This window comes from Coregonus lavaretus (assembly GCF_964263955.1).
Source record: "Coregonus lavaretus genome assembly, chromosome: 18".
Taxonomy (NCBI): Eukaryota; Metazoa; Chordata; class Actinopteri; order Salmoniformes; family Salmonidae; genus Coregonus; species Coregonus lavaretus.
This window is the reverse complement of record NC_140005.1, coordinates 41,748,750-41,760,466: the sequence shown is the minus strand read 5'-3', so window position 1 is coordinate 41,760,466 and position 11,717 is coordinate 41,748,750. Positions and strand designations below refer to the sequence as shown.

The window sequence follows — 11,717 nt, the reverse complement described above, 5'->3', positions numbered from 1 at the left end:
CATTACACACATTAATCTCAATGACACACACACACACAATCACAAACAAACACACACACTCACAGAGATTTACATGCACTCATTCAGCAATAATGTGTCAAATCGGAGGGCCTGTTGTCTGGACCTCTGGCAGTCTCTATCGGGGTGCCAAAGGGTTCAATTCTCGGGCTCACTCTATTCTCTGTGTATATCAATGATGTCGCTCTTGCTGCTGGTGACTCTCAGATCCACCTCTATGCAGACGACACCATTTTGTATACATCTGGCCCTTCATTGGACACTGTGTTAACAAACCTCCAAACGAGCTTCAATGCCATACAACACTCCTTCCGTAGCCTCCAACTGCTCTTAAACGCTAGTAAAACTAAATGCATGCTCTTCAATCGAACGTTGCTTGCGCCCGCCCGACTAGAATCACTACTCTCGGCGGGTCTGACTTAGAATATGTGGACAACTACAAATACCTAGGTGTCTGGTTAGACCGTCAACTCTCCTTCCAGACTCACATTAAGCATCTCCAATCCAAAATTAAATCTAGAATCGGCTTCCTATTTCGCAACAAAGCCTCCTTCACTCATGCTGCCAAACATGCCCTCGTAAAACTGACTATCCTACCGATCCTTGACTTCGGCGATGTCATTTACAAAATAGCCTCCAACACTCTACTCAGCAAATTGGATGTAGTCTATCACAGTGCCATCCGTTTTGTCACCAAAGCCCCATTTACTACCCACCATTGTGACCTGTACGCTCTCATTGGCTGGCCCTCACTACATATTTGTCGCCAAACCCACTGGCTCCAGGTCATCTATAAATCTCTGCTAGGCAAAACCCTGCCTTATTTTAGCTCATTGGTCACCATAGCAACACCCACCCGTAGTATGCGCTCCAGCAGGTATATCTCACTGGTCATCCCCAAAGCCAACACCTCCTTTGGCCGCCATTCCTTCCAGTTCTCTGCTGCTAATGACTGGAACGAACTGCAAAAATCTCTGAAGCTGGAGACTTATCTCCCTCACTAACTTTAAGCATCTGTAATTAGCCCACCCAACTACCTCATCCCCATATTGTTATTTATTTTGCTCATTTGCACCCCAGTATCTCTATTTGCACATCATCTTCTGCACATCTATCATTCCAGTGTTAATCCTAAATTGACCTATTTATTGCCTTACCTCCATAACTTACTACATTTGCACACACTGTATATAGATTTTCTATTGTGTTATTGACTGTACGTTTTGTTTTACCCCATATGTAACTCTGTGTTGTTGTTTTTAACGCACTGCTTTGCTTTATCTTGGCCAGGTCGCAGTTGTAAATGAGAACTTGTTCTCAACTGGCTTACCTGGTTAAATAAAGGTGAAATAAAAATAAATAAATAAAATAAACAGAGATTGTCAAAGTAACCTCTAAATACTGGTCAATATAGACCAACTCTTCTATTTGTAAATGGCATGTTCTATTTCAATGCAGATGAAATGTTTGTTTTGGTTTTGATAATCTTATCTGGCTTGATCTGTACGGCCTGGCACTCAGCGCCCTGCCCCTTAGTGCTATTAATCGTTTAAATCTGCACGTTGCCATGGTGACCACAGAAACGCAAGAAAAAACAGTGTTATTAATCAAGGTTTAAATCAATGTTTACCATGAGAGAGAGAGAGAGAGAGAGAGAGAGCACTAAAGTGGCATTTGCACATAGATATAGGACTGTGTGTGAGTGTGTGTGTGTGTGTGTGTGTGTGTGTGTGTGTGTGTGTGTGTACACGGTCATGAGGTGTCAAACTGAAACATTGTGTTCATAAACAGCGTCATGGAAACCAAGGACACTTTGACTGCCACATCCACATCCACACACATACACACAAACACGCACACACAGCAGGCATCTGCAGGAATCCTGCTAATACACACACACAGTTTGAACCACTCCATTCAAGGACATCCCTTACAGTAGGCAACATAAAGACCTCTACATACCACATTCAATCACACTACCACTTTAACCAGTGACAAAACCTCACATCTTCATCCAATCCACTCCTCCTCTCCTCTCCAGTCCCCTCTTCTCTCCTCCTCCTCACTTCATCTCCTCCTCGTCACCTCTCCTCTCATCTCCCCTCCTCTCCTGGCCTGTCCCCTCTTCTCTCCTCCTCCTCACTTCATCTCCTCCTCGTCACCTCTCCTCTCCCCTCCCCTCCCCTCCTCTCCTGTCCTCTCTTCTCTTCCCCTCTTCCTCCTCCTCTCCTCTACTCTCCTGTCCTCCTCTCCATAACGTAGGTAATAGATTAATGCATTATCATTGAATGTCTAATGAAAACAGACACAATCATCTCACTCATTCATTAAACAGTTTAACACACACACACACACACACACACACACACATACACAAACATAGAACATGTTTACACACACCTCCATTCATTAAAACAGACAAATGGAATAGTCTGGATGGAATAGCTCTGTGAATGACACAATACAAACACTCCACTCTGAAAAGTGGCCTGTTGACACACACAAGTCCTGTTATCATCATTAATAACTCATTAACAAAGATTGGAACGATGAAAGAGAAAGCTAAGCAGTATATGTGCTAAAAGCTTACAGGATATAAATCATTGAAACTGATTGGTCGACAGTTAAAAGACGGGGTGGTTTCAACATCCAGTTTCGACGGGGTGGTTTCCAGATTTTTCCAGTCTAGCGCGATAAGTGAATGTATTATGCATGCTACACCTGTGTGCGTGCGTGAATGCATGCCTAGTATGCACACAAGCACGCACAAGTGCACAGACACAAAGAAATCTAAACACACACATCCATGCATTATTATTCATATAATATGAACATTATAAACACATGCCTGGACAAAAGAACAAGCGTTGCACACACACACATTGTCACATAAGTTTCTCTGTTGCTACAGCAACTGCTGGCTTTCCATGACAATGGCAGTGTTGTTGCCATGGAGACAGGTATACAGCACTTAGAAAATGGCAGCGAACTGTGAGTCACATGGAACGGCTTTACTGTTCCACACACACATACACACACACACACACACATACTGGTAATGTACTAAAGTAAATCTATTAAACCAGTCCCAGTCAGTGACATGATTGTGGCGTCATGGTATAATCTGTATTAGGGGCAATTCCACGGTAACAGAATGATGCTGAGATTCCGAATGTTCACTTTAAAATGTATTTCAAACAAAAACGAATGATTGCAAAGTTAAACAAACGATAAAACACTATGCACATGGATTATCATTAGCATAAGAAAATCTGATACTTCCCAGAAGTATATTATCTTAATGCGTCAGCCACTGTTCACACACATGCATGTACGCACACAGAGCAGGATTACATCATACAGAATGTTTCCTTTGTTTTCAATGTACCAGATTTTCTCTCTTGAAGAACAAAGAGAAACACACATAAATGGGACTTTACTCTCTACAAGTGAATAGCAATGAATTTATCAAACAGTAATCTGAAAGGTTTAGCTGCAGTGCAGGAATTTACAATTCAAACAAAACATCAATGACATTTAAAAAACAGGCATATCACAGCGATAACAGGATAGGGTTTTGTCTGTACTTGACTATGGCAAGTGTGTGTGTGCATCTGTGTGTGTGTGTGTGTGTGTATACGCATGCAGGTGCGTATTAGAGGTTGCCATGGGAGTGAAAATTCATTCCTGTCCTGTCTTGTCCTGTCAATTATTTTCCTGTACTGTCCTGATCCCGCAACAGTTCTATAACAATGGAACTTTCCTGTCCCTTTCCGATAAAAATCACTCCCTTCCCGTCCCGTGCTCATTTTTGCATGCAGAAATGTGTCGATTATTGTATTTGTTTCGGAAGTATTGAAAATTATTATTTCAGTAATGCAAAATGCGACTGTGATATGTGGTTGTCTTACCTATCTTAGTTAAATGCACTGACTGGAGACCAAGACGCTCTGGATAAGAGCGTATTCTAAAAGACCTACATGTAGCTGGAGGATGAGGACCTAGACCCCAGCAGGAGGATGAGGACCTAGACCCCAGCAGGAGGATGAGGACCTAGACCCCAGCAGGAGGATGAGGACCTAGACCCCAGCAGGAGGATGAGGACCTAGACCCCAGCAGGAGGATGAGGACCTAGACCCCAGCAGGAGGATGAGGACCTAGACCCCAGCAGGAGGATGAGGACCTAGACCCCAGCAGGAGGATGAGGATCTAGACCCCAGCAGGAGGATGAGGACCTAGACCCCAGCAGGAGGATGAGGACCTAGACCCCAGCAGGAGGATGAGGATCTAGACCCCAGCAGGAGGATGAGGACCTAGACCCCAGCAGGAGGATGAGGACCTAGACCCCAGCAGGAGGATGAGGACCTAGACCCCAGCAGGAGGATGAGGACCTAGACCCCAGCAGGAGGATGAGGACCTAGACCCCAGCAGGAGGATGAGGACCTAGACCCCAGCAGGATGGTCTGCTCAGTACAGCACCGGAATAAAGCTGTAGCCTACAGCTGAGCACTGCGCACATACTGTATGAACATTTACAACACATTAACAACATTAAAAATATATATACACTACCGGTCAAAAGTTGTAGAACACCTACTCATTCAAGGGGTTTTCTTTATTTTTACTATTTTCTACATTGCAGAATAATAGTGAAGTCATCAAAACTATGAAATAACACATATGGAATCATGTAGTAACCAAAAAAGTGTTAAACAAATCAAAATATATGTTATTTTTGAGATTCTTCAAATAGCCACCCTTTGCCTTGATGACAGCTTTGCACACTCTTGGCATTCTCTCATCCAGCTTCATGAGGTAGTCACCTGGAATGCATTTCAATTAACAGGTGTGCCTTCTTAAAAGTTAATTTGTGGAATTTCTTTCCTTCTTAATGCGTTTGAGCCTATCAGTTGTGTTGTGCTTCCCGTCCCGTGCTCCTGAGTGGCGCAGTGGTCTAAGGCACTGCATCGCAGTGCTAACTGTGCCACTAGAGATCCTGGTTCGAATCCAGGCTCTGTCGCAGCCGGCCGCGACCGGGAGACTCATGGGCGGCGCACAATTGGCCCAGCGTCGTCCAGGGTAGGGGAGGGAATGGCCGGCAGGGATGTAGCGCAGTTGATAGAGCATGGCGTTTGCAACGCCAGGGTTGTGGGTTCGATTCCCATGGGGGGCCAGTATAATTTTTTTTAAATATATAAAATATGTATTGACTGTAAGTCGCTCTGGATAAGAGCGTCTGCTAAATGACTAAAATGTAAAATGTAATGTAAAATGTTGTGACAAGGTAGGGGGGGTTTACAGAAGATAGCCCTATTTGGTAAAAGACCAAGTCCATATTATGCAAGAAAAGCTCAAATAAGCAAAGAGAAACGACAGTCCATCATTACTTTAAGAAATGAAGGTCAGTCAATACGGAACATTTCAAGAACTTTGAAAGTTTCTTCAAGTGCAGTCGCAAAAACCATCAAGTGCTATGATGAAACTGGCTCTCATGAGGACCGCCACAGGAAAGGAAGACCCAGAGTTCCCTCTTCTGCAGAGGATAAGTTAATGAGAGTTACCAGCCTCAGAAATTGCAGCGCAAATAAATGCTTCACAGAGTAACAGACACATCTCAACAACAGTGTTTACCCCATATGTAACTCTGTGTTGTTGTTTTTAATCGCACTGCTTTGCTTTATCTTGGCCAGGTCGCAGTTGTAAATGAAAACTTGTTCTCAACTGGCTTACCTGGTTAAATAAAGGTGAAATAAAAATAAACAAATAAAAATAAACAGAGATTGTCAAAGTAACCTCTAAATACTGGTCAATATAGACCAACTCTTCTATTTGTAAATGGCATGTTCTATTTCAATGCAGATTAAATGTTTGTTTTGGTTTTGATAATCTTATCTGGCTTGATCTGTACGGCCTGGCACTCAGCGCCCTGCCCCTTAGTGCTATTAATCGTTTAAATCTGCACGTTGCCATGGTGGCTTTATCTTGGCCAGGTCGCAGTTGTAAATGAAAACTTGTTCTCAACTGGCTTACCTGGTTAAATAAAGGTAAAAAATAAAATAAAAATAAAAAAAACTGTTCAGAGGAGACTTCATGGTCGAATTGCTGCAAAGAAACCACTACTAAAGGACACCAATAAGAAGAAGAGACTTGCACGAACAATGGACATTAGACCGGTGGAAATGTGTCCTTTGGTCTGGAGTCCAAATTGGAGACTTTTGGTTCCAACCGCTGTGTCTTTGTGAGACGCGGTGTGGGTGAACGGATGATCTCCACATGTGTATTTCCCACCGTAAAGCATGGAGGAGGAGGTGTTATGGTGTGGGGGTGCTTTGCTGGTGACACTGTCTGTGATCTTTTTAGAATTCAAGGCACACTTAACCAGCATGGCTACCACAGCATTCTGCAGCGATACGCCATCCCATCTGGTTTGGGCTTAGTGGGACTATCATTTGTTTTTCAACAGGACAATGACCCAACACACCTCCAGGTTGTGTAAGGTCTATTTTACCAAGAAGGAGAGTGATGGAGTACTGCATCAGATGACCTGGCCTCCACAATCCCCCGACCTCAACCAAATTGAGATGGTTTGGGATGAGTCGGACCGCAGAGTGAAGGAAAAGCAGCCAACAAGTGCTCAGCATATGTGGGAACTCCTTCAAGACTGTTGGAAAAGCATTCCAGGTGAAGCTGGTTGAGAGAATGCCAAGAGTGTGCAATGCTGTCATCAAGGCAAAGGGTGGCTATTTGAAGAATCTCAAATATAACATATATTTTGATTGGTTAACACTTTTTTGGTTACTACATGATTCCATATGTGTTATTTCATAGTTTTGATGTCTTCACTATTATTCTACAATGTAGAAAATAGTAAAAATAAAGAAAAACCCTTGAATGAGTAGGTGTTCTAAAACTTTTGACCGGTAGTCTACATATTTTTTCCTGAGCAGCAGTACTGCATAATTCAAGCTATTTTTATTTCACTCTTCCCCTCAGATGGCACGGGTTTAGTTAAATACGCAAACAATTGGGCTCGATGGTACAGTTGTTGGGAGAAAAGCAGCTATGCAACTTCAGGTCGCTTGTCCCGCTCTCTGGTTGGTAGCCTATTTGATTAAATAAAACGCAGCATTTTTTGCAAGCCGTGTACTCGGTTCCTTCAATGTTAAAGACAACTCCATCAAATTTAGCTAAAACATCACTCTTTTGTTGGCTCTAATGTTAATGTTAGTGATGGGTCCTTCCTTGGCTGCAACAAGACGTTGCAATTGCTCTATTGAAGGATTCATCATTTAGCCTACTGAAGTAGATTGGCATCTGAGGTAGCCTATAGTGACTACAACTACATCTGGAGCGAGGCGCAAGAGTGAGCTGGGGAAGGGAGGGGGGAAATTACCCTTATCTTTCTTTTTTTACTAAATTAAGCCCAGTCATTTTTTTTTTATGAAATGCTCCACACATTACATATTTCCTTCCATACATTTTTTAAAATAACTATTCCTGTACTGCCTTCCTGTGGACTGTTGATACTGTCCCGTCCTGTCCCGAACTTGACTCTAGAACTTGTCTCCCATTCCTGTCAGAATCCCGTGGGATCCACAAGGCCTGCGGGAGTCCTGTTCCCGTGTCAACCTCTACTGCATACACTACCGTTCAAAAGTTTGGGGTCACTTAGAAATGTCCTTGTTTTCGAAAGAAAAGCCATTTTGAAGTCCATTAAAATAACATCAAATTGATCAGAAATACAGTGTAGACATTGTTAATGTTGTAAATGGCTATTGTAGCTGGAAACGGCTGATTTTTTATGGAATATCTACATAGGCGTACAGAGGCCCATTATCAGCAACCATCAGTCCTGTGTTCCAATGGCACGTTGTGTTTGATAATCCAAGTTTATCATTTTAAAAGGCTAATTGATCATTAGAAAACTATTTTGCAATTATGTTAGCACAGCTGAAAACTGTTGTGCTGATTAAAGAAGCAATAAAACTGGCCTTCTTGAGACTAGTTGAGTATCTGGAGCATCAGCAATTGTTGGTTCGATTACAGGCTCAAAATAGCCAGAAACAAATAACTTTCTTCTGAAACTCGTCAGTCTATTCTTGTTCTGAGAAATGAAGGCTATTCCATGTGAGAAATTGCCAAGAAACTGAAGATCTCGTACAACGCTGTGTACTACTCCCTTCACAGATCAGCGCAAACAGCTGTGCTAACATAATTGCAAAAGGGTTTTCTTATGATCAATTAGTCTTTTAAAATGATAAACTTGGATTAGCAAACACAACGTGCCATTGGAACACAGGACTGATGGTTGCTGATAATGGGCCTCTGTACGCCTATGTAGATATCCCATTAACAATCAGACGTTTCCAGCTACAACAGCCATTTACAACATTAACAATGTCTACACTGTATTTGTGATCAATTTGATGTTATTTTAATGGACAAAAAAATTGCTTTTCTTTCGAAAAAAATCTAATGTCTAAGTGACCCCAAACTTTTGAACGGTAGTGTATGTGCATGATTCATTTGAATGTGTATGTATGCATCTGTGCACGTGTGTGCTTGCGTGCTACATTCATTTCTGTGTGTGCTCCTCTTCCTCCTACTTCTTACCTGGCTCCTGTCCTTGTCCACCTTCTTGAAGCACTTATTGAGGGACAGGTTGTGCCTGACAGAGTTCTTCCAGCCCGTGGGAGCGTTGGCGAAGTAGGGGAAGTGTTCCAGGATCCAGTTGTATATCTCCTTCACGGGCAGCCTCTTGGACGGAGCGTCCTCAATCGCCATGAAAATCAGACAGCTGAATGAATAGGGCGGCTTACAGTTAGGGTTACGCTGGGCGTCGTATGGAAGGTCCCCACCCACCATCGACGGCGACGGTGGGGTGTCGTCGTGGTCCCCGTCGCCGCGGGTACCGCCCCCGCCCCCCTCGCCGCCCACGGGGCTGACGCTGCGCAGCACGGGGTCTCCGAAGCTGTTGAGCAGGTTCTTGCTCTCGTGGAGCCAGTTGAGGTTGGTCAACTCTTCGTCCTCCATACCCGGAGTGGCGGTGCCTTTCTCGGGTTTGGCGGCCCCACCGGGGAGGGGCGCCAAGGGGAGGGCCAGGTGGACGGGGAGGACCAGGTCGAGTTCCTCAGCCTCCTGCAGGGCACGGGACAGCGAGCCGGTCTGGTAGAGGTGGGATAGGCTGGCGCTGGCTACACTGATGCCAGACACCTCAGGCTTCTTACTGGGGGGCATGACGGGACCCATGGACACCACCACCACCTAGACTCCTGGAGGACAGAGAGAGAGGGGGTCAGTGTTAGACAGTCAGGTAAAGGAGAGGGAGAAAGAAAGAGAGAGAGACTTGAAAAATATTTGTGTGTTACTATTGTTATAATCATTGTCATTATCATTCTATCATAACAGCACAAAACTAGCTGGAGAACACAACGTTACACACATACCTCATGCAACCTGACTCTTCTAAATACTCCACATTTCTCCCACACACTCACACTGACATACTTTATACACTACCGTCCTATACTGAAAACTATACTTAAGTCCATGACCTCTCTCTGTTCCCCATTCTCTGTTGCCCAACCCCATATCTTGGTCTTTCTCTCTCTGTCTCTGTCAGTGGAGGTATGTTGAGTATTTCAGGCAGTGAGGTCTGTGGGAAACAGACACCATGCAGTCAAGTACTGCAGATGCCTTTCACTATGACACACACAAACAGATCGTAACCATCATATAACTAAACTGCAACCTTCACATAACCAGGCCATTGTAGCCCTAACCTTCAAATAAGAGGACAAACTTCCAAATCATGCGTCTCTATGATTGATTTACCCACAGCTGTCACTAAACACTGTCCTTCAAGTGAGTGACTCTCTCTCCCCACTCGCATTCTCTCTTTTCCCTCACACTCTTTCTCCCTTTCTCTATCTATTCCCCATCTATCCTTCTCCCCTCCTTTCGTTCTCCCTTTCTCAAATTCCCTATACTATCTGTCCCTCTCTTTCTCAATCTCTCTCCCTTTCCCTCTCTCCTTCTCTCCCCCTCTGTATATATAATTGAGGTAACAGTCATGTTTATATGGCTTAATCCGCCTGTATCCGGGGATTTGTTTTACCACAGCAGTCTCTGATAAAAGAAAACACTCATTCCCCCTGTTATAAAACTAGTCATGCTCCACCAGAGGCGGATGAAACCAGGACCTGTTTTACAGTTACACGCCATGGTAAACACCCAGCACCCAGATTGGACCCTGCGCTCCCTTTAATTACAGACGGGTGCGAGCTGGTTTCTTCTTCCTAAAAATAGGCTATATGAGAGACGCAAGCAAACGCATTTGTCTTGCGGTTCCAATGGTTTAACTCCATACCGTGTTCACTTGAAATTGTATCAAAAGAAAGTGGTTGAGCTGCACACCAACACAACACGCGCATTCTGTATTGAAGTAGGCTAGGCGCTGCGGGAACGTTGACTCTTTTGGGGGATGACATGTCCTACGTAAGAACATTGATAAACAGATAGGCCTACACTACACTACAATTTCAATGTCATTATTCAAGTAGCATTCTCACAGATTGGAGCCTATGCCTATTGCACTCTTATTCACTTTTAGAAGTTAAAAAAATAAACAAAATAGCTTACTCACTCTAACTTATTAACCATAGACTGGTATGGCACATGAGAGATGTGATGAGGACAACTGTTTCCAACTTGGAACTGTTGGAAGAGCAATCCGACGAGTCTCGTCTACGCGGGAAAATAAATTATGTTACAGCAGCTGACAGACAGTCGATGTAATTTAATTGAGTTGGGTTGCCTTGACAACAGGGCGCTCTGTTTGGGGCCAGCTAATTAGCAGAACTGTCTATCACATCCCCGCGAGAACATCACCATTTTCCAATAACTCTCTCCAATATAAATGTATTTCTCCTGACTACAAGAAGACCCACGGGCACAGGTGAGTGCAGCGAAGTCATGTCATTGATGCTATGCCCCGTGTAGCTCAGTTGGTAGAGCATGGCGCTTGCAACGCCAGGGTTGTGGGTTCGTGTCCCACGGGGGGCCAGTAGGAAAATGTATGCACTCACTAACTGTAAGTCGCTCTGGATAAGAGCGTCTGCTAAATTACTACAATGTAATAGTTCACAGCAAAACCTTACAGGTAGCCTATGTCAATGTTCCATCTAAGTACAGGGCTCCGCTTCATGATGCTAGTTCAGTAGCCTAGGCTATAACAGTATTAATTTGTAAATGGTTGTCGCTACGTGGAAAAGACAACCAGTTGGCTAACATGACAGGCGCACAGAAGTATTCATTGCGTATCTTGGTGTAAGCAAGGCTACATTTTAACAAAGAATATGCTACAGCATTTAACTGTTAAACGTTGACTGTAGAACTAGCCTATAGTTTAAAAGTTCAAAGCCAACCGTGGGAGCCGAGCATAGCCTACTGCGACCTTGTGCAAAAGCAGATGCTTCAAAGGACGGTTCTATAATGTTAGAAAATAACAGAGAAGGGGGGCGGGGGCGGGGGGGCGACGACTTTGGGAGAACGACAGGCCGTAACCATCGCTATAGCCCTAGCCAACTGTCTGTAGCCTAACCTATCTACATTACCCCTATAGTAAATAGTCTACAATATAGTGTAAAATTATACAATCATAGGCAATTCGTTTTTAATAAAAGTAGATTTTTGGGTAT

General features: G+C 43.8%; 1 protein-coding gene across 1 annotated transcript in view; it reads right to left on the bottom strand.

Moving 5' to 3' along the window:
- Positions 1-10,758, bottom strand: part of foxn3 (forkhead box N3) — an 83,320-nt gene extending 72,562 nt beyond the window's left edge. Inside the window, 2 exon segments of the mRNA XM_084182101.1 lie at positions 8,632-9,290; positions 10,664-10,758. Coding sequence (XP_084038227.1) covers positions 8,632-9,267 — 636 coding nt within the window. The 5' untranslated portion in view covers positions 9,268-9,290; positions 10,664-10,758.
- Between the last annotated feature and the right edge of the window lie 959 nt (positions 10,759-11,717).